Source organism: Panthera uncia, chromosome B1 (genome assembly GCF_023721935.1).
Source record: "Panthera uncia isolate 11264 chromosome B1, Puncia_PCG_1.0, whole genome shotgun sequence".
Lineage (NCBI taxonomy): Eukaryota > Metazoa > Chordata > Mammalia > Carnivora > Felidae > Panthera > Panthera uncia.
Window position 1 is genome coordinate 158637786 of NC_064811.1, and position 22373 is coordinate 158660158.

The 22373-nt window shown below is 33.9% G+C and overlaps 1 protein-coding gene across 4 annotated transcripts in view; it reads left to right on the forward strand.

The window, feature by feature from the left end:
* ADAM2 (ADAM metallopeptidase domain 2) overlaps nucleotides 1–22373 on the forward strand; it is a 136626-nt gene that overhangs the window by 37530 nt on the left and 76723 nt on the right. For all 4 annotated transcript variants that reach the window (XR_007457984.1, XM_049631467.1, XM_049631466.1 and 1 more), the window contains 3 exons: nucleotides 10189–10260; nucleotides 10910–11076; nucleotides 12334–12415. Coding sequence is in view for 3 of the 4 variants with exons in the window: in XM_049631467.1 (XP_049487424.1) it covers nucleotides 10189–10260; nucleotides 10910–11076; nucleotides 12334–12415 (321 nt within the window). In the remaining variant the exon portion in view is untranslated. The remainder of the gene's footprint in view (nucleotides 1–10188; nucleotides 10261–10909; nucleotides 11077–12333; nucleotides 12416–22373) is intronic.

Consider the following 22373-nt stretch of genomic DNA (forward strand, 5'->3'; position numbering starts at 1 on the left):
CTCAATCTGTAGATGTCTTTAGGTCTAAAGTTAGTCTCTTGTAGGCAGCACATAGATGTTTGTACCTACTATTTTTTCTCGTTTTTATTTTTAGGTCAGGTTTCCTAGGGTTTTTATTTGTTTGTTTGTTTTTGTTTGTTTGTTTGTATCTTGGGTGAGCATATCTTAGTGGCCAGCCAGCCAATTATTAGGAAGAGGCTATCCTCCAACAATTGAGCTAGTAAGTGTTCCATTCTGGATTTATCTCTGGGTTGGGAATAGTATCCGATATTTAGACAGTATTTTAAGTCAGGGAGGTTTTAAATTCCATGGGACTTTCTCATATCTCTTCTGGTAGTGAGTAATGCCTTAAGTTTATCTATGATGTTGTGGATATCTTGGATCTCTTTCAGTGTCTCCTGAGCCTGAATGATACCTTGTAGTTGTGTATGCATGGAATATTTCAGACTATCAAGAATATATGATGCAGCATATTTGTTGTATATGTTGGCTGTTGCATTCCCTCCACCTCCGTGTTAGATTTCCAGATAGTCTTCTGAGAACTTTTTCAGAAACTAGGAGAAGCACACCTTATTTTAGCTATAATAATGACTTTTAATGTTCATTTGCCACAGAGATTACTACTGTTTTGGGCAATGTATCTGGGCATGCACCCAGGGCATTTTGCCTTTTCTCTGCTCCAGAAAATCTCATCTTCTTCTGATGACTTATATGTTTTGACCAACCATGGTAGAATAACTACACAACAGAACTTAAGATGGGGATGGGGAGAGCTTCAGGTAAGATGCAACATATTCTCACTATTTTCAACATCAGGTTAGCAGTTTTTCTTTAATAAATTCTTCTAATATTTTTGTATGGCCTTGGTCAATTACTAGAATCTTGAAATGTTTTTTGACAATTTTGTTTTATCATTGCTTATCATGGAAAGGATCCACAGAGCTCATCATTTCACCATCTCAGAAGTCCTGATGTAATCATTTCTTTAATTCCCCAGTAATTTATGAACTCTTCTTTCTATAGGTTTTACACATTTGCTAGGTATTTTATTTCACTGTCTGTAAGTTAGATATTTTCATATATTCTTATTTTTATTTCTTGTTATTAATAAATTCTTAAATCACTTTTTGTGCATTGGTTTGCCTTTGTTGCATAACAAGGTACTCCAAAAAATTTAGTAGTTAAAAAAAAACTCCAACTATTTATTCAGCTCACAATTTTAAAATTTATTCTGATCTCAGCAAGATTTTCTCTTGCTATACTGATATCACTTACCTGTCTTTAGCAAGGTACTAATTATACATGAGGTTGGCTGATCCACAGGTGTCTTAGCTGGTATGTTTAATCTCTGCTGCACGTGGTGACTTGTCAGTCTGAAAAAAGTCCTATAGGTTTTTATTTTTATTTTTTGGGGGCTTGTTTACAATGCTAGTAGCATTGACAAGGTCCTTCAAAACCGCAAGAATGGACAACATTCAAGTTGTAAGTGATTTATAAGCCTTTCCTTATATCATGATTGCTAAAAACATCCAAAAAGAGTAACAATGTCCAGCCTCTAATTCAAGGGGTAGAAAGTTATACTTTGCTACACTCCAAAGTGCCATGATACAGGAACAGAAATAATGTAAAGCAATTTGCATTTTCCCTGCTTTTTGCCTGAAAGTTTAACACATTGGTCACTGCCCACTTTCTAATAACACTTGAATCATAATTTTAATGTTTACTAAAATGTTCATTTCAATTATTTTTTCATTTCCTTGACTTTTCAACTCCAATAATGCTATTCATCAACCTGCCTCAGCCATCAGCTTCTATAATTATACATTATAATTGACGGCTACTATAATATCACTCTTCCATACTCTAATATTCAAGCATTACAATCTTAAACTACGTTTTTTTTTTGTACACCAATCTTTTTCCTCATTTCCAGTCTTCCTTATTTTATGCCACCAAGATTTTTATCCATTAATTATATCACTGTTGCATTAACCTCCAAAATGTACTCCACTCTTCCTTACAAACCATGTATATTATGGTTCCCCATTATTGCATTATTGTCACTCCTTTGCAAACATCCTCAACTCACTTGCCATTTTTTCCCTTTAATGGTCTCCCTGGAAAAGCCTCGAACCTGGTTAAATTGAAATGAACAAGTAATCTGTTTACAACTAGAAGGAATACACAATAGGGAATGCTGTCACTTTAATTTCATAAATCTCCAAACTTCATCATGCCTTTCCACTTTTGATTGGTTACTTTGCTGACTCATATTTCACAGACAAAATAGAACAAATCAGGGGAGAAAGTCCACAAACTTTTGTCATTTTATCAAATATTGAACTTGGAATTTGTAATAATATTCTCTACTTTCCTTGATGTTAGTAAGAATGAAATGGTGCTCCAATCTAACATTAGAACTCTGTGTACATTACTACTCACCCACTCAAGGATGTGACAATAAAAAACCAAGCTCACATTATCAATTTTCATCAGGAAATACATGTTATTCTATATTAAAAACAAATAAAACAGTTAACAGTTTCTCTTCTTTTAGCTAACACACCAATATTTTTCTTTAATTTATAACACTTCTTTAAATATTTGTTTGTATTTACTGGTCCCAATTCCTCTCTTAATATTCTGTCTTTAACCTGACCAATCTCATTTTTATTCCTATTTTTATCCCCCAAATTAATTATAATGCAGAATTTATTTCTACCTTTCTAAATTAACTATTTCATTCAAATAACTAATAATACTACTTTGAAGCATTTGATAGGAATTGCTGGCAAATTTTATCAAATGCTTCTCAGCATCTATTATTACATCTGTTATGCAGGTTTTCTCCTGCAGTTTGTTGATGTAATGGATAATGTTTACATATTTTATTGATGTTGCACATTAGTTTACTGGAAAACTACTCTGCTTCATCATCACATATTATTCTTTGATATATTGCTGGAATCTATTGACTAATATTTATAATTTTTGCTTTTATATTAATAACTATGGTTGTTTTATAGTTTTGTTAAATAGATCAATTAACACAGAATAAACCTAAAGACGATTAAAAGACTAAGATTAAAAATTTCATCAGGAGCTTATGAGCTCACAGCCACATTTTATCTAAATTTTATGTAACTGATGATTAGATTCTAATCTAGTGGTTTCAAACTTTGGTATGAATAAGAATCACTCAGGAAACTTGGTGATAAAACCAGCGACACACACCCTGCTGTCCTTCAACAAGCCTCGGTTTGTATATTCTTTGTTCATTTTCCCGGTGATTCTGACATGTACCAAAACCTGAGAACTACTTTCTAAACTGTTCAGAAAGTTCCTAATTCATCTTATAGAAACAAAGGAGTTAATACCAAAAATCTAATGAGGCTAGGACCTTTTTACCTTTTTTTTAAAATATGAAATTTATTGTCAAATTGGTTTCCATACAACACCCAGTGCTCATCCCAAAAGGTGCCTTCCTCAATACCCATCACCCACCCTCCCCTCCCTCCCACCCCCCATCAACCCTCAGTTTGTTCTCAGTTTTTAACAGTCTCTTATGCTTTGGCTCTCTCCCACTCTAACCTCTTTTTTTTTTTTTTTTCCTTCCTCTCCCCCATGGGTTTCTGTTAAGTTTCTCAGGATCCACATAAGAGTGAAAACATATGGTACTGTCTTTCTCTGTATGGCTTATTTCACTTAGCATAACACTCTCCAGTTCCATCCACGTTGCTACAAAAGGCCATATTTCCATCTTTCTCATTGCCACGTAGTATTCCATTGTGTATGTAAACCACAATTTTTTTATCCATTCATCAGTTGAGGGACATTTAGGCTCTTTTCATACTTTGGCTATTGCTGAAAGTGCTGCTATAAACACTGGGGTACAAGTGCCCCTATGCATCAGCACTCCTGTATCCCTTGGGTAAATTCCTAGCAGTGTTATTGCTGGGTCATAGGGTAGATCTATTTTTAATTTTTTGAAGAACTTTCACACTGTTTTCCATAGAGGCTGCACCAGTTTGCATTCCCACCAACAGTGCAAGAGGGTTCCCATTTCTCCACATCGTCTCCAGCAGCTATAGTCTCCTGATTTGTTCATTTTAACCAACTTATTACCTTTTAAAAACATAAATCAAATTGTATCAATCTCCTGCTTAAGATTTTTGATTAGTTTTTCTTTTATCTTTTTTTAATTGAGGTATAATTGACATATGACATTGTATTAGTTATAGGTATATAGCATAATGATTCAGTATTTGTATATACTGTAAAAGGGCCACCACCATAGGTCTAGTTAACATCTGCAGCATACGGTTCCAAAATGTTTTTTCCTATGATGTGAACTTTTAAGATCTATTTTATTAGGAACTTTCAGATATGCAGATATTATTAGCTATACATACTATACATTACATCCCCATAACTTACTATTTTATAAATGGACGTTTATGCCTTTTGATGCTCTTCACTCATTTTGCCCATCCCTCGCCCCCTCTTCGGGAAATCTCCCAATTTTTTCTCAGTATCTATGAGCTTTTTTTTTTTTTAAACTCCACATGTAAATGAGATCTTAGGTATCTATTTTTCTCTGTATGACTTAATTCACTTATTAATTCACTTGGCATAATGTCCTTAAGGTCCATATATGTTGTCACAAATGGAAAAAAATCATTCTTTTTATGGCCAAATAATATTCCAATGTGTGTGTGTGTGTGTGTGGTGTGTGTGTGTGTGTGCGTGTGTGTACATCTCACAAGTTCTTTATCCATTCATCCATTGATGGACAATTACATTTTTACCATATCCTAGCCAGCATTTCTTATCTCTTGTCTTTTTGATAACAGCCATTCGAGCAGGTGTGATGTTCTGTCTCACCCTTTAAGTGATTTTTTTCATTTTTATTCTGTGCCCTTTAAGTGATTTTTTTCATTGTTAATGTCATTATTTGTATGTTTGTATGTATATTTGCCATTTTGACTTTTTCTGTTTCATAACTCTTTGTTCCTCCTCTATTATCTCTTTTTGACATAAGTGCATATTTTCTAGTTTTTTTAATGTTTTAAAAATTATCTTTTTATTAGAAATAATTGTTTACGGCGCGCCTGGGTGGCGCAGTCGGTTAAGCGTCAGACTTCAGCCAGGTCACGATCTCGCGGTCCGTGAGTTCGAGCCCCGCGTCAGGCTCTGGGCTGATGGCTCGGAGCCTGGAGCCTGTTTCCGATTCTGTGTCTCCCTCTCTCTCTGCCCCTCCCCCGTTCATGCTCTGTCTCTCTCTGTCCCAAAAATAAATAAAAAATGTTGAAAAAAAATTAAAAAAAAAAAAGAAATAATTGTTTACTCATATGCCATTGTAAGAATACATAGAGATCATTGTTTGTGATAGAGCCATTGCCTCCAAACAAAAACTTTTATTCTGAAGTTTTTACTCTGGAGTATCTCAAACCATCCTGTTCTTTTATTCAATCCTGCAAAATCTGTGATTTTGCCCTATCCTAATTTTAACACACTTTTAAACAACTACTATCTTAATTTCTTTGATGTTGTTTCTGCCCTAGCTGCTATCCAAAAATTATACTCTTAGTCTTCCTTATTAATTGCACATGAGTGAGCTTCTAAATTTGGAATTGAAACATTTACCATAGCTTTGTTATCTCAAATGTTGGCATAAAGTGCTTGAATTATTGATTGTTTACCTTAATTTATTTCTGTGTGTTTGTTGATTTGTGTTGTTTATGACTATTTATCACCAATAGTGTTGGTTTTCTTTTTTACTGAATAAAATATATATTAAAATAAAAAGAATATATAGAGATCCCATGTATCCTTTATTTTTTCCAATTTGTAGCATCTTAAAATATTATAGTACAATATTACATCTACGATATTGACATACATAGTCAAGAAACAGAATAATATGAATATGAGGATCTGTTGTGTGGCCTTTTCAGAGCCACACCCACTTCTCTTTCATCTCTCTTCATCCCACACCCACTTCTCTTTCATCTCTGAAAACAACTACTCTGTTCTCCGTGTCCATATTTTTAATTTCCAAAATGTAATATAAATGGAATCATTCAATATATAACATTCTTGGATTATCTTTTCTCATAAGGCCATTCTGGAGGTTCTTCTAGCCTTAAATACCTCTTTTTTAAAGAAATATTTATTTATTTTTGAGAGAAACAGTGCAAGCAGGGAAGCGGGCAGAGAGAGAGGGAGGCAGAATCCGAAGCAGGGTCCAGATTCTGAGCTGTCAGCACAGGGTCTGGCGTGAGGCTTGAACTCATGGACCACAAGATCATGACCTGAGCTGAAGCCAGTCGCTTAACTGACTGAGCCACCCAGGTGCCCCTAGACTTGACTACTTCTTAAACAAACTTTAAAGTCAATCTTCCTGCTCTTAGTGCCAATTTCTCTTGAAGAAAAACTTATGTAGCCAATCTCAGTATTTTAGAGTCTTCAAGATGAATTAGATTGCTGCACTGGTGTTTCACTTAAATTTCTTAAATCTGCTTAATCATTTATCACTTGTTCTTCAGTTTTCAAATTTTGTGTTTGTTTTGTTTCTTTCATTTGTGCTTTTGAAAATTAATTTTCTATTAATTGCTTTTAATAATTTAACACTTTTAATTTTTTAAATGAGGTTTCAGGAAGGCATGGTTCTGAAGGCATGTATTCAATCTATAATCTTTGTTCTTCACATTTAGATATTATATTTAAAGTAATTTAATGTTTATCTTTGGGGAGGAGAGAGAGAGAGAGAGAGAGCAGGGAAGGGGCAGAATGAGACAGAGACACAGAATCTGAAGCAGGCTCCAGGCTCTGAGCTGTCAGCACAGAGCCCAATGCGGGGCTCAAACTCAGGAACCACAAGATCATGACCTGAGCAGAAGCTGGTTGCTTAACCCACTGAGCCACCCAGGCACCACTTAAATCTTATAGTTTAAAACTAAGATTTTCTCTCAATAATTATTATTTATTTGATAGTAAAACATATTTTATTTGTAGTGTCTTATTTCAAATTGAGATGTAATTGCCATGTAACATTATATTAGTTGCAGGTGTATGGCATAATGACTCAGTATTTGCAAAATATGTATTGAAAAATGACCACCACACATAGTTACACTTTTTTGTAATGAGAATTTTTATGATCTACTCTTTTAGCAACTTTCAAATATGCAATACAGTTTAATTAACTATAGTCATGATGTTATACATTAATCCTCAGGACTTACTTATGGTATAAATGGAAGTTTGTGCCAAGTGATCAACTTCGCCCATTCTCCCACTCCTTATACCCCACCTCTGGAGACCATCAATCTTTTTTCTATATCTGTGAGTTTGGTTTTTGTTTTGTTTTGTTTTGTTTTTAGATTCCACTTATAAGTGAGATAATTCAGTATTTACCTTCCACTGTCTGATTTATTTCACTTAATCAAATGCCTTCAAAGTGCATCCATGTTTTCACAGATGGCAAGATTTTCTTCTTTTTTTATGCCTGAGTAATATTCCATTGCACACATGTACCATATATTCCTTCCCCATCTGTTTACGAACACTTAGATTGCTTTAATGTCTTGGCTATTATAAATAATGCCACAAGGAATCTGGGGGTGCATTTCTATTTTTTGAGTTAGTGTTTTTATTTTACTTGGACAAAAGTCCAAAAGTGGCACCGTTAGGTCATATGGCAGCTCCATCTTTAATTTTTTGGGCAAACTCCTTACTGTTTTCCACAGTAGCTGTTTACATTCCAACCAACAGTCCACAAGGGCTCCCTTTTCTACACATCCTTGTCAACACTTGCTATTTCTTGTCTTACTTAAAACAACTATCTAATTGGTGTGAGTGATACCTCATTGTGGTTTTGATTTAGATTTTCCTGATGGTTATTGATGTTGAGTACCTTTTCACGTGCTTCTTGGTCATCTGTATATTTTCTTAGGGAAAGTGTCTATTCATATCTTCTGGCCCATTTTTTAATTGGATTATTTGCTTTTTTTATTGACTCATATGAGTTGTTTTTATATTTTGTATATTAACCCATTATGTCTTTTCCCATTTTTCAGGTTGCCTTTTCATTTTGTTCATGCTTTCTTTTGCTGTGCATGGCCTCTTTAGAATGATGTAGTCCCCCTTGCTTAATTTTGCTTTTGTTGCCTTTACTTTAATTTTTTTTATGTTTGTTTTTTGAGAGACAGACAGAGACAAAGCGTGAGCGGGAGAGGAGCAGAGAGAGACAGAGGGAGCAGAGGCGGGGGGAGGAGCAGAGGGAGACACAGGATCTGAAGCAGGCTCCAGGCTCTGAGCTGTCAGCACATAGCCAGACACAGGGTTTGAACTCATGAACTAAGAGAAAATGATCTGAGCCAAAGTCGGACGCTTAACTGACTGAGCCACCCAGGTGCCCTTGTTTGCCTTTACTTTAGATGTCAAATTCAAAAAGTCATTACCACTTGATATGAAAAAACTTACTGGTGTGTTGTCTTTTAGGAGTTTTATGGTTTCAGGTCTTACATTAAAGTCTTTAATTCATTATGAGTTATATTTTTTGTATGACATAAGATAGGGTCCAGTTTCATGCTTGGATGTGCTATGTGGTTTTCTTAACATTATTTATTGAAGAGACTGTTTTCATACATGTGTATTATCGACTCCTTTATGATAAATTAACTGACTATAAGGCATGGATTTATTTCTGAGCTATCTGTTCTATTCCATTGATTTATGTGTCTGTTTTATTTTATTTTAAAAAAAATTTATGTTTATATTTGAGAGAGAGAGAGAGAGAGAGAGAGAGAGACAGTGCATGAGAGCAGGGAGGGGCAGAGAGAGAGATGGAGACAGAATCTGAAATAGGCTCCAGGCTCTGAACTGTCAGCACACAGCCTGACGTGGGGCTTGAACTCAGGATCTGGGAGATCATGACTTGAGCTGAAGTCGGATGCAATCAACTAATCCACCTAGGCACCCCATGTGTCTGTGACTGATCCACCCAGGCACCCCAGCTGTCTGTCTTAATGGCAATATCATACTGCTTTGATTACTATAGCTTTGTATTATATTTTGAAATCAGGGAGCATGATGCCACCAGCTTTATTCTTTTCAAATTTGTTTCGGCTATTTAAGGTCTTTTGTGGGTCCACACAAATTTCAAGACTGTGTTCTATTTCTGTGAAAAATGCCATTGGAGATTTTATAGGCATTACATTGAAGCTGTATATTGCTTTGGGTAGTATGAACATCTTTACAAGGCTAATTCTTCTAATTCATGAACATGATATATATTTCTATTTTTGCGTGTCTTTCTTTTATCATTGTCTTACAGTTTTCAATGTACAGATCTTTTACCTCCTTGTTTAAACTTATTTCCAGGCATTTGATTCCTTCTGATACAAATACAGATGGAATTGTTTTCATAATTTTTCATTCTGATTGTTTGTTATTAGTGTATAGAAAAACAACAAATTTTTCCATAGTGACTTTTTTATCCTGCAACTTCACTGAATTTTAAAAATTAGTTCTAACTTTTTTTGTGTGCATGCAGTCTTTAGGGTTATCTATGTATCACATCACGTGATCTACAAATAGTGATAATTCACTTCTTCCTTTCCAATTTGGATGACATTTTTTTTTTCTTACCTAGTTGCTCTGAGTAGGATTTTTGATACTATGGTTAAATAAAACTGATGAGAGTGGGCATCCTGGTCTTGTTCCTGATCTTAGACTAAATGTTTTCAGATTTTTCCAGGTGAGTATAATGTCAGTTATAGGCTTGTCATATATAGCTTTTATTACGTTGATGTACATTCTCTCCATTCCCACTTTGGTGAGAGTTTTCATTATGAAAGGATGTTGACATTTGTCAAAATGCCTTCTTCTGCATCTACTGATGATTCTTCATCATCTGAACATATGATTTGTGTCCTTCATTTTGCTTATGTAGTGTATCATATTGACTGACTTGCAGATGTTGAACCATCTAGCATCCATGGAATAAATCCCTACTGATCATAGTGTATTTCATTTTAATATGCTGTTGAATTCAGTCTGCCTATATTTTTTGAGGATTTTTTTGCATCTGTGTTCATTAGGAATATTAATAAAAGTTTGTAAATTTAATAATGCTTAAAAACTAATAAATTCATAATTTAAACAATTTCTTATATTTTTCAGTACAATCATATGGGTTCTGATACTATTGTTGTCACTCAAAAAATCTTCCAGTTGATTGGACTGACCAATGCTGTAAGTTTTTGCTTTTAATTCTTTTCTATTTGCTTCTGTTGCTTAAACAATTCCTATACATTTTATTTTATGGCATTGCCTGAAAACACATGATATATGAAATAGGCCAAATAATATAACATTTTAAGTTTCAGTTTTCTGAGTAGGAATAAGAATAAGAATAAAAACTTATATATATACCTAATTAAGTTATGGTAATTATTTTTTAAATGTTTATTTACTTTTGAGAGAGAGAGAGAGAGAGAGAGAGAGCGCATGAGAGGTGGAGGGGCAGAGACAGGGAGACACAGAATCTTAAGCAAGCTCCAGGGTTCACGTTATCAGCAGAGCCCAATGCAGGGCTCGAACTCATGAACCACAAGATCATGACCTGAGCCGAAGTCAGACTCTTAACCAACTGAGCCACCCAGGTGCCCCAGGTTATGGTAATTATTAAATTGATAAAGCACTTCACACAGGGCTTGCTTAAGTACAAGCATTTCAAAATGTTAATTATTACTTGTTTTATACTCTATAAGATCCAATCCATGCTTAGCAGTTCTGTCATTTAATATTTGTCATCAGTGTAGTGTTTATTGTTATAGATAAATCCCCAAATCTATTTAAACCATAATATTTGAGCATATTTTCTTTATGTCTTCTTTTTTAGATTTTTACATCATTTAATATTACAATAATTCTCTCTTCATTGGAACTTTGGATAGATGAAAATAAAATCCCAGTAACTGGAGATGCTAATGAATTATTACACAGATTTTTAAAGTGGAAAAGATCTTATCTTGTTTTGCGTCCACATGATGTGGCATTTTTACTTGTGTAAGCATATCTTAGCTTTACTAAATCTTATACAAAGAAAACATACCTATATTTGACCTAATTTCTGTCAGTTAACAGGCCTTTAGGGGAAAAGTGTCATTTTTTCCTAATATTCAATATCATGTGAATATTATTTTTCAAAACACAGGTTTTATAGCAGAATTATTGATGTCAATCATTCTATTTATTTTTTGTAGTTAAAACTCACTCCTTCAATATTGTTATCATTGCTTTCTTAGAGTGTATAACATATCATTAAATTCCCTAACTATCCTTGAAATAGTAACAATATCTATCTGAAGAAACATAAATGATGAATGTAGTTATTAGGTCTTCTTTTTAGGCTTTATTTGCATAGGATAACAAAAAAATCCCAAGATTATGGAGGCACTACTGTATATTTTAATCTCTAATATACCATATTTACGTTGTTTTGCATTTACAAAAATATAAGACCCTCCTATTTAATAAGTACTTTGTTTTTCTCTTATCAATATTTAGGATATATATAATATGTTACTATACTATATCAAAATAATATATACATATTTAAAAAATTATAATAATTTAAATTATTTTCTGTCCCACAAATATGCCATTTGCGCAACTCTGGCTGCCTAATTCTGATTAATGAGAAACTTCAGTCCATAAGGTGTCTCTGTCCATTTAACTTATCAATTGTATTGCTTACGCTTTCTAATTGTAAGGGATTTTATTTATTTTTATTATTTTGATATACTAAGATTTATTTTTTAAGAAATACTACATAAAGAAGAATCTTATTTTCTAAAAATTCAATATGAAAATAACATTCTATTATCTGCTTTTAAAATGTATTTCATTTTGGGGCGCCTGGGTGGCGCAGTCGGTTAAGCGTCCGACTTCAGCCAGGTCATGATCTCGCTGTCCGTGAGTTCGAGTCCCGCGTCAGGCTCTGGGCTGATGGCTCGGAGCCTGTTTCCGATTCTGTGACTCCCTCTCTCTCTGCCCCTCCCCCGTTCATGCTCTGTCTCTCTCTGTCCCAACAATAAATAAAAAACGTTGAAAAAAAAATTAAAAAAAAAAATGTATTTCATTTTTTAAAAAAGAAGCAGATACATTTAGTCACTTCCAAGCTTTGTTACCCTATGTTAGGTGGAAATATTTACAAATTTATAATATAAATATGCAAGACAAAAAATTTATTAGGCAAACTTAATAGTAGTTGTGCTAAATTTTACAAAATTATATGATTATGATCTTTTTTTAAAACTTAAGTTACAGAGAAAAACCAAATTATGTTGGTGCAACCTTTCAAGGGAAGATGTGTGATAACCAGTATGGAGGCAGTGTTGCTCTGGTAAGGTATGGTTTAATTTGTTTGGCTAAGACGTATAAATAGAATGCTATTTAGATTAATATATAGTTAAATATTCTTTATTTTATTATTTCTATGTATATTAACATTTGCAAATGATATTAGGGATCTTTGTCCTTGCTGCTTATTACAAATGCTTGAACTATAAGAAGTTCTTATTGAACTTAATAATATAAAATTTTTATAATTTTCTTCTTGTGAGTTTTTAGGAAGCTAAAGTAGTGTTATAAAAGGCTCATGAATTTTTCATGTACTCAATATCTAATCATTGATTGATTTTAATTTCAAGGTTAGATTTTGACTATTTCCAAGTATAACAAAATTATGAACAAGATTAAAATTAAACTTTTGAAACCATTTATCAATTGCCTTAAAATGCTTCATGGGGAATAGGTGAAGAATAACAGAATTGAATGTCCTAATTGGCATTATTTAAGTAGCAAATCTTGGTGTATTTAAAATTGGCATGTTTTTGCCTCTATGTCCTAATGCTATGGTTATTCTGACATACAGAACTGGCCTTCTGAGGATTAAGGAGTGCACCTATTGTGATGAGCACCGGGTGTTGTGTGTAAGTGTTGAACCACTAAATTGTACACCTGAAACTAATTTTACACTGTTAACTAACTAGAATCTAAATAAAACTTTAAAAAAACACTCTTTAAATTGATTTTCAAAACACAAGTGAAGACATAAAGAATTGAACCAATCAAATGGTGACACAAATTTCATCTTTACAATTCATAAATCACAGTTTGGAAAAGGTAGCTTATATTTATGACACAACATTACCTAGTCTCATGAGCTTGAATTAGACTGATTTACCTAGTCACTTTCAAAACTGAAAATCATAAGATCCTCTCATGGAGCAGGACCTTAAATGATTAGCAAAAAGTAGAACATAACTCAGTTCTTTTAAAGCAGGTTAGCTACCAAGTGGAGGGAAATGCCATCATTTACTAGAAAGTATGTGGATCATGGGAGAAGCAATCAAAGAAGATCCCTTTCTTATCCTCCACACTTTGTTGGGATAATCATTGCCTGACCCTTTTCTGGAAAAATAATTAGCAGCCAATATTTGTAGGAGTGATATGTCGAAGAAAAACAATTGAGGTTCTGTCCTCTAATGTTTATTTTTTATTTTTATATTTTTCAAGTCTTAAATTCCAATTAGTTAACATATAGTGTAATATTAGTTTGAGGAGTAGAATTTAGTGATTCATTACTTACATATAATACCTGTTGTTCATCACAACCAGTGCCCTCCTTAATACCCATCACCCATGTCTCCCATTTAGCCCACCCTCTCCACTGTCCTCCCCTCCAGCAACCCTCCATTTGTTCTCTATAGTTAAGTATGTTTCTTGGTTGGCCTTTCCCCCATGTTCATTTGTTTCATTTCTTAAATTCTACATATGAATGAAATCATATGGTATTTGTCTTTCTCTGACTGAATTATTTCACTTGGCCTAATATACTCTAACTGTATCCAAATTGTTGCAAGTGGCAAGATTATATTCTTTTTTTATGCTTGAGTAATATTCCATTGTATATATACCACATCTTCTTTATCCAGTCATCAGTCAATGGACAATTTGGGCAGTTTCCATAATTGGCGATTATTGATAATGCTGCTATAAACATGAGGGTGCATTTGCCTCTTCAAATCAGTATTTTTGTACCCTTTGGGTAAACACCTGTGGTTTTATGTGGAATCATAGGGTAGTTGCATTTTTAACTTTTTGAAGAAATTCCATACTGTTTTCCAGAGTAGCTGCACCAGTTTGCATTCCCACCAATAGTGTGAGAGTGTTTCCTTTTTTTCCTGACAGATGTGAGGTGGTGTCTTATCATGGTTTTGATTTGTATTTCCCTGATGATCGGTATGTTGGTATCTTTTCAGGTGTCTGTTAGCCATCTGGATGTATTCTTTGGAAGAATGTCTACTCATGTGTTCTACCCATTTCTTAACTGGATTGTTTAGTGTTTTGTTGATTTGATAAGTTGTTTATAGGTTTTGGGTACTAACCCTTTATCAGATAATGTTGTTTGAAAATATCTTCTCCCATTTCAAAGTTTGTGTTTTAGTTTTGTTGATTGTTTCCTTCACTGTGATGAAGCTTTTTATCTTGATCAAGTACCAATAGTTCATTTTTGCCTTTGTTTCCCTTGCCTCCAGAGACCTCCATAGTAGGAAGTCTATGGCCAAGGTCAAAGAGGTTGCTGCCTATATTCTACTCTAGGATTTTGATGGTTTCCTGTCTCACATTTAGATCTTTCATCCATTTTGAATTTATTTTTGTGTATGTAAGAAAGTGGTTTAGTTTTGTTATTTTGCATGTTTTGTTCGGTTTTCCCAGCACCATTTGTTGAAGAGACTGACTTATTTCCATTGAATAATTTTTCTTGCTTCTCTGACGATGAGTTGACCGTAGAGTTGTGGGTCCATTTCTGAGTTTCCTATTTTGTTCCATTGATCTGTATGTCTGTTTTTGTTGTTGCTGTTGTTTTTTGTTGTTTTTCTTGTTTTGTGTTTCGTGCCAATACCATACTGCCTTGATAATTACAGCTTCGTAATATATCTGGAAGTCCAGAATAGTGATGTCTCCAGGTTTGCTTTTCTTTTTCAAAATGGCTTTTGGTATTCAGGGTCTTTTGTGGTTTCATACAAATTTTAAGATTGTTTGTTCTAGCTCTGTGAGAAATGCTGGTGATATTTTGATGGGAATTGCATTAAATGTGTAGATTGGTTTGGGTAGTATAGACATTTTAACAATAGTTGTTCTCTCAATCCATAAGCATGGTATGTTTTTCCATTTCTTTGTGTCCTTTCAACTTCTTTCATAAGTGTTCTATAGTTTTCAGAGTATAAATCTTTTACCTTTTTCTGTATTTATTGAGAGGATCATATGGTTCCTATCCTTTTATTCCTTTTATTAATGTGATGTATCATGTTGATTGATTTGTGAATATGAACAACACTTGCAGCCCAGGAATAAATACCACTTGAATGATTCTTTTAATGTACTGTTCTATTCAATTTGCTAGTATTTTGTTGAGACTTTTTGCATCCATTCGTCAGGGGTACAGGCCTGTAATTCTCTTTTAGTGAGGTCTTTGGTTTTGGGATCAACATACTACTGGCCTTGTAGAATGAGTTTGTAAATTTTCCTTCTGTTTGTATTTTTTGGAACAGTTTGAGAAGAATGGGTACTTTGAGTTTAATATTAACTCATCTTTAAATGTTAGGTAGAATTGCCCTGGGAAGCCATTTGGCCCTGGACATTTGTTTGTTTGGAAATTTTTTATTACTGATTCAAATTCTTTGCTGGTTATGGATCTGTTCAAATTTTCTACTTCTTCCTGTTTCCATTTTGGTAGTTTATATGTTTTTAGGAATTTATCAATTTCTTCCAGATTGCCCAATTTTTTGACATATAATTTTTCATAATGTTCTCTTATAATTGCTTGTATTTCTGTAGTGTTGTTTAAGATCTCTCTCGTTCATGATTTTATTTATTTGAGTCCTTTATCTTTCTTTTTTTATAAGTATGTCTAGGGGGTTATCAATTTTATTAATTCTTTCATGGAACCAACTCCTAGTTTCATTGATTTGTTCTCCTGGTTTTTGTTGTTGTTGTTGTTGATTTGTTTATATATAATTTATTTTCATTCTAATCTTTATTATTTCTCTTCTGCTAGTATTAGGGTTTATTTGTTGTTCTTTGCCTAGCCCTTTTAGGTGTAAGGTTAGGTTGTGTATTTGAGATGCTTCTTGTTTCTTGAGGTACACCTGTATTGCTCTATACTTCCCTCTTAGGACTGCTTTTACTGCATTCCAAAAGTTTTGGACCACAATTTTTTAATTTTTGTTTCCATGTATTTTTAGATTTCTTCTTTGATTTCCTGGTTGTCCCATTCATTATTTAGTAGGATGTTCTTTAACCTCCATGTATTTGTGGTCTTTCCAAATTTTTTATTGTGGTTGATTTCAAGTTTTATGAAATTGTGGTCTGAAAATATACATGCTACAATGTCAATCTTTTTGTACTTGTTGAGGTCTGATTGTGACCTAGTATGTGATCTATTCTGGAGAATGTTCCATGTGCATTTGACAAGAATGTGTATTCTGCTAGTTTAGGATGAAATGTTCTGATTATATTTGTTAAGTACATCTGGTCCATTGTGTAATTCAAAGCCATTGTTTCCGTGTTGATTTTCCACTTGATCTGTCCATTGATGTAAGTGGGATGTTAGAGTACTCTACTACTATTGTATTATTATCAATGAGTTCCTTTATGTTTGTTATTAGTTGTTTTAAATATATTAGAGTTTCCAAGTTGGGGTCATATATATTGACAATTTATTGATCTTGTTGGATAGACCCCTTTGTTATTATAGAATGCCCTTATTCATCTTTCAATACAGGTTCAGTTTAAAATCTATTTTGTCTGATATAACTACTGAATGTTGCTACTCTGGATATCTTTTGATTCCATTAGCATAATAAACCATTCTCCATTCCCTCAATTTCAATCTGCAAATATCTTTAGGTTTAAAATGAGTCTCTTGTAGGCAGCATATAGATGTGTCTTGTTTTTTTATCCACTCTGACACTTTATGTCTTTTGATTAGACCATTTAATCAATTTATATTCAGAGTGATTATTGATAGATATCAATTTAATGCCATTGTATTATCAGTAAAGTAATTGTTTCTGGAGATTTTCTCTGTTTCTTTCTCGTGTTTGTTGCTCTTGGTCTTTCTTTCCCATTCAAAGAGTCTCATTTAATATTTTTTGCAGGGTAAGTTTAGTGGTCATACACCTGTTTAGTCTTTGTGTGGGAAACTCTTTATCTCTCTTTTTGTTCTGAATGATAGCCTTGCTGGATAGAATACTCTTGGGTGCAGATTTTCCCATTCAGCAGATTAAATATATCATGCCATTCCTTTCTTGTCTGCCACATTTTTGTGGAGTGATCTGCTGCTAACCTTATTTGTGTTCCCTTGTAAGTTAAAGACTTCTGTCTTGCTGCTGTTAGGATTTTTTTTTTCTTTATCTCTATATTTAGCAAATTTAACTACAATATGTCTTGGTGTTGGCCTGCTTTTGTTGATTTTGATGGGAGTTCTCTGTTCCTCCTGGATTTGGATGTCTGTTTCCTTTCCTGGATTAGGGAAGTTTTCAGCTATACTTTGCTCAAATAAACCTTCTGCCTCACTTCCCTCTCTTCTTCTGGGCTCCTATGATGCAAATGTTATTATGCTTTATGGAGTCATTGAGGAACCTATGGCAATATTTGTGATTCAATATTTTTCTTTCCTTCTTCTTTTCAGCTTCATTCCCCCCCCCCTCCAAATTTTATCATCTATATCACTTATTCATTCCTTTGCTTCTTCCATCCTTGTAGTAATTACAAGTCATTTTCACATTTTAGTTATAACATTTTTTATTTAGGTCTGACTAGTTTTTTAGGTCTTTTACCTATGCAGTAAGGGACTCTCTGGTGTCTTTTCTCAAACCCAGCTAGTATCCTTATGATTGTTGTTGCAAATTCTTTATCAGACACATTACTTATTTGTTTCAATTATATCCCTGGCCATGACCTTTTCTCGTTCTTTCTTTTGGGATGAATTCCTCCACCTTGGATTTTATCTAGGTCTCTGTCTTCTGCGTGTTAGGAAATCCTGTCATATTTTCTGTTCCTGAGAGTAATGGCTTTATAAAGAAGAAGTCATCTGTTGTCCATGACCTGCCACTTCAGGGTGTGTCTCTGGTATGCTGTGTCAACTCTGCTGCTGTGTTTTGGCTGTTCTTTCCCTCAAGTCAGTCCTCTGCAGAGTTTTTCCTTGTCTGCAGTGTAGAGTGTTTGGACCTTGTCTAGAGTGTGATGAGTTGTAACTAGTTGTGCTCTTTTCTGCTTGTTAAAAGAGACCTAATGCTATTTACACTAGAACTGAAGCTTTGCCAAGCTCTAAGGTCAGTATATATGGTATGTGCTAGGAGTTTGTGCTAATCTCCTAGGGGAGGGGTCAGCTACTCTGGTTCTCAGGCACACCTGATCTAGAAAAGCAGCACCTACAGAATGCAGGGGTTGAGGCTTGGTATAAGCAGTTTAAGCAGTCACTTTTGGCACTGTGTTGCTTATTGAAATTAGTTTGTGCTGAGGGACAGTGGAAAGAAGTGGCACCAGCCACTTCCCTCAATCTGGAGAAGTGAATTCATGCCTGCTACTGTTTGGGAAACCCTCCAAGAAGAGCAAACAAGCTCCCCTTGTGTGTACCAGGCATTCCTCAGATCCCTGCCTTCACCCTGACTGCGTTCAGGACATTTGTCCACCCAGGAGTACAGTGCATATGTGTTTTATTTCAGGCAAGCAGGCTGAGTTTTAAAACTCCCAACTTTAGGGACCTGGCATGGCAGGGCTCACACTATTCCTCTGGTGGAGGATCTCACTTTGCTGGTACTGATGCAAGTTTGTTCCAAACTGGCAGTCACACCAAAGCACAAGTGGGTGGATTTTGGAGTAAAGCACAGCAGAGAATCAGTGTCCAGATTATCTGCCTTCAGTAGGTGTCTCTGTACCTATGTTGAGTAGCAGGGAAGGGTAATGGTACCCACCAGCTCTTTCATCCCTGGAGAGGCAATTCCACCTCTCTCAGATTCACTCCAAGAAAGAGGAACTGTCTCTCCCAGTGCATCCCAGGGGATCCTTAGATTGTTTCATCTACTACTGAGCTATCTGTTCTTCTCCATAGTAGCAATGCAGCACCCACTGGACTCCACACAAGCCAGATCCTGGACCTCTAAAATTCCAATCTTTGAGCCCTACTGGGTGTAAAAACTCATGAAAATCAGCCCTTCTTGTTTTCCCAGTTAATATATTTGGGAAAATATTTTCCTTGTGTGTTCCCCTGTGTGCTCTTTTCTGTGTCTTGCCTCCCTCTGTGACCAGGGCCCCCTCTCTTCCATAGCAGCCATGATCCTTTCCTTCTCCAAATCACATCTCTACACTTCATACCTTCCATGATGTGGCCTCTTCTCTCCCTCTAGTTGTGCAATTTGTTCTGTCAATCCTCATATTGATTTCTTGGGTATTCAGAATGATTTGATATTTATCTAGCTGTGTTCGAGGGATGGGGCAAGCCTAGGGTCCTCCTATTTCTCTGCAATCTTAGCTCCTTTCTCTCTTCTTATGTTTAAACACCCTTAACCCTCCATACCTCATCTTCCTAGGCTGTGGAATAAAATCTAAAATCTATATCCCTCCAATGCTGCTCTTTCTTAAAAGTTTATAGATGAAACCACAACCCAGGTGATTTTTGGATGAATAGAAGCATGTAATAATAGTTAAAAGAAGATGTTTTATGTCTTGCAACTCTTTTTCCTGGGACTCATCCACTTGTCACTCACAAATTTGCTCATTCACAAGGACTGACACAAGCTAGTTCTTGGTCTCAAGGTTGCTATACATTATATATTACCAGACACATTATCTGTTGACCTCAATTATGGACTGTGTAGATCCTGAGTAGTAAACTTCCTCAGAAGAAAACACAGCACACAATACATACCACTTGAAGCAGAACTATTAGTAGTTATAGAAACTTCAAAAAAAGGTATAAGGTATCATAGAAAAGGGTTTGTTGGAAATATTAAGTACAAAAATATAATAATTATAATAAATTACACAAGATGTTAGGTTAAGTCAGAATCAGAACCTTTCCCAGAAGACATCAGAAATATTATAAGAAAGGTAAAATAAAAGTTAAGAGATGTGGATTATTGAAGTAGAAGTGCCAATATCTAGCTATTAAGAGTAATGTAGATAATAATTAAAAAGTCATAAGAAAACTTTTGAAGGAAAGATGAAAATAAATTTCACCACTTTATAGCCACTATCAGATCAACAAAATCCTTATGCCAAGATATTCCTTCTGGAGTCTCCCCATGATCCTTTATGCTGGATCATCTGGCAGTAGGGGAGAAAACTGGGTTGTCAGATGAAAGGAAATAAAAAGTCAAAATAGAATAGATAAAAAATGCACACTGACAATGATATAAAAATATTAAATACAAAGAAAAATGGCTTTGTTTCCAAAAAAAGAAACTCATATAATAAAAAAGAAGTTCCATAGTGGGAAAAATCACATTGAAAAAAAAAAGTGTATTCTTAAAATACATAAAAGTACTTTAAATAGACATAATTAGTATCTAAAAAAATTCATTCAAATATAAAATTTTTTGTCATATGTGAATAAGAACAATTTCATTCTTTTTTCCTCTCTAATACATATGTATTCAATTTATTTTCCTGTTGAATTCATGAAGATCTTAATAATATTCAGTAGAAATAGTAGAACAATGTTAGTTGAACTTATAGTAGACATTCTTGTATCATTCTTGATTTTAGGAAAAAAACTTTCAATATTTCACTATTAGGTACTATGTTTTCTCTAGATTATTATAGACACTTTACAATGTAATAAGGAGGCTCAGTTTTATTTCTAATTTTCATAGCTTTTCAAAATGTATTTTATTTTATATCTCATCTTTAATTTTTAAAAGAGAAATTAATCCCATTTAAATTTATTTGAAGTTTTTTTTCTGTCCCAGTTTAGTAACACAAATTTTTTACTAGTTATTGAAACACTCATGTAGATGTTTTTCTTACTTTTTTGAAATGTTGTCTTTCTTATATAAAATTAAATTTTCCTGTGTAATATTATAGAGATGTCAATGAAATCCTAATCAAAATCTCAGCAGGCTTTATTTTTTTTTCGTAAAAATTGACAACCTGATACAAAAGTTTTGTATATAAATATATTTTAAAAAGATAAAAAATGTTTTGAAATTGAGGAAAAGCAGCAGATAAAAATTTCTGAAAACTACAGTAATTAAGATATTGAAGTGTAAATAAATGGATCAATGTAACAAAATAGGAAATCTAAAAATAGACCCAGGCATATATATAATCAAATGATTTTTGACAAGTTGTCAAGGCAATTTCAGTCATACAATAAAAAAAAGAGTAATAAAATTAAAATCACATCTTCATAAGAACATTTAAATCAAAAGCATTGTTGGGGCACCTGGATGCCTCAGTCAGATAAGTGTCTGACTCTTGATTTTGTCTCAGGTCGTGGTCTCCTGGTTGATGGGATCCAGTCCTGTGTCAGGCTCTGTGCTGACATCATGGAGCTCCTTGGAATTCTCTCTTTCCCTCTCTCTCTCCCTGTCCCTATCCCTTCCTCCACTTCAAAATAAATAAACAAACATCTAAAAATCAATTAATCAATCAATCAAAAGCATTGTTTAAGAGAACATGATGGGAAATTGATAATATGTAAAGACATTACTAAGGTAATTAATGCTAAAGGAAAGGGGAGTAACATCAGAGTAGTTAAGGGAAATTAGTACCTAATGAACCTTGCAGAAAATAAAGCTGAAAATCAGTGAACTAATTATCCAATCTAAAATATGTGAAAAGATAGAAACAAAATAACATTAAAACATATGGAAGCCAGGAAATAGTGAACATAAAAGCAGAAATCTATGCAAGACAGACTATATATAGGTAGGATAGAAATATTTCAAAAAACATAAGGCCTTAAAAAACTAAAAACAATTATATTTCTGGCAAAACTATTTTTTATAAAATAGAGTAGAAATTCATTAATAAAATTATAAAAATAAAGAGGAAATACTACAGATGTAGATAACATTAAGAAGATAATAGAAAGAGTTATGACAAACAAAATTTAAAATGTAGACAAATACTACATTGTTAATGGAAGTCCATAATTTACTAAAAGTTGCACAAGAAGAATTAGAAATTCAGAAAAACACCAAATTATTAAAGGAATTAATTTATTATTTAAAAAATCACATAAGGAAAATAAACAATGCTTTTAGGCATTCTATGCAATGTTAAGGGAA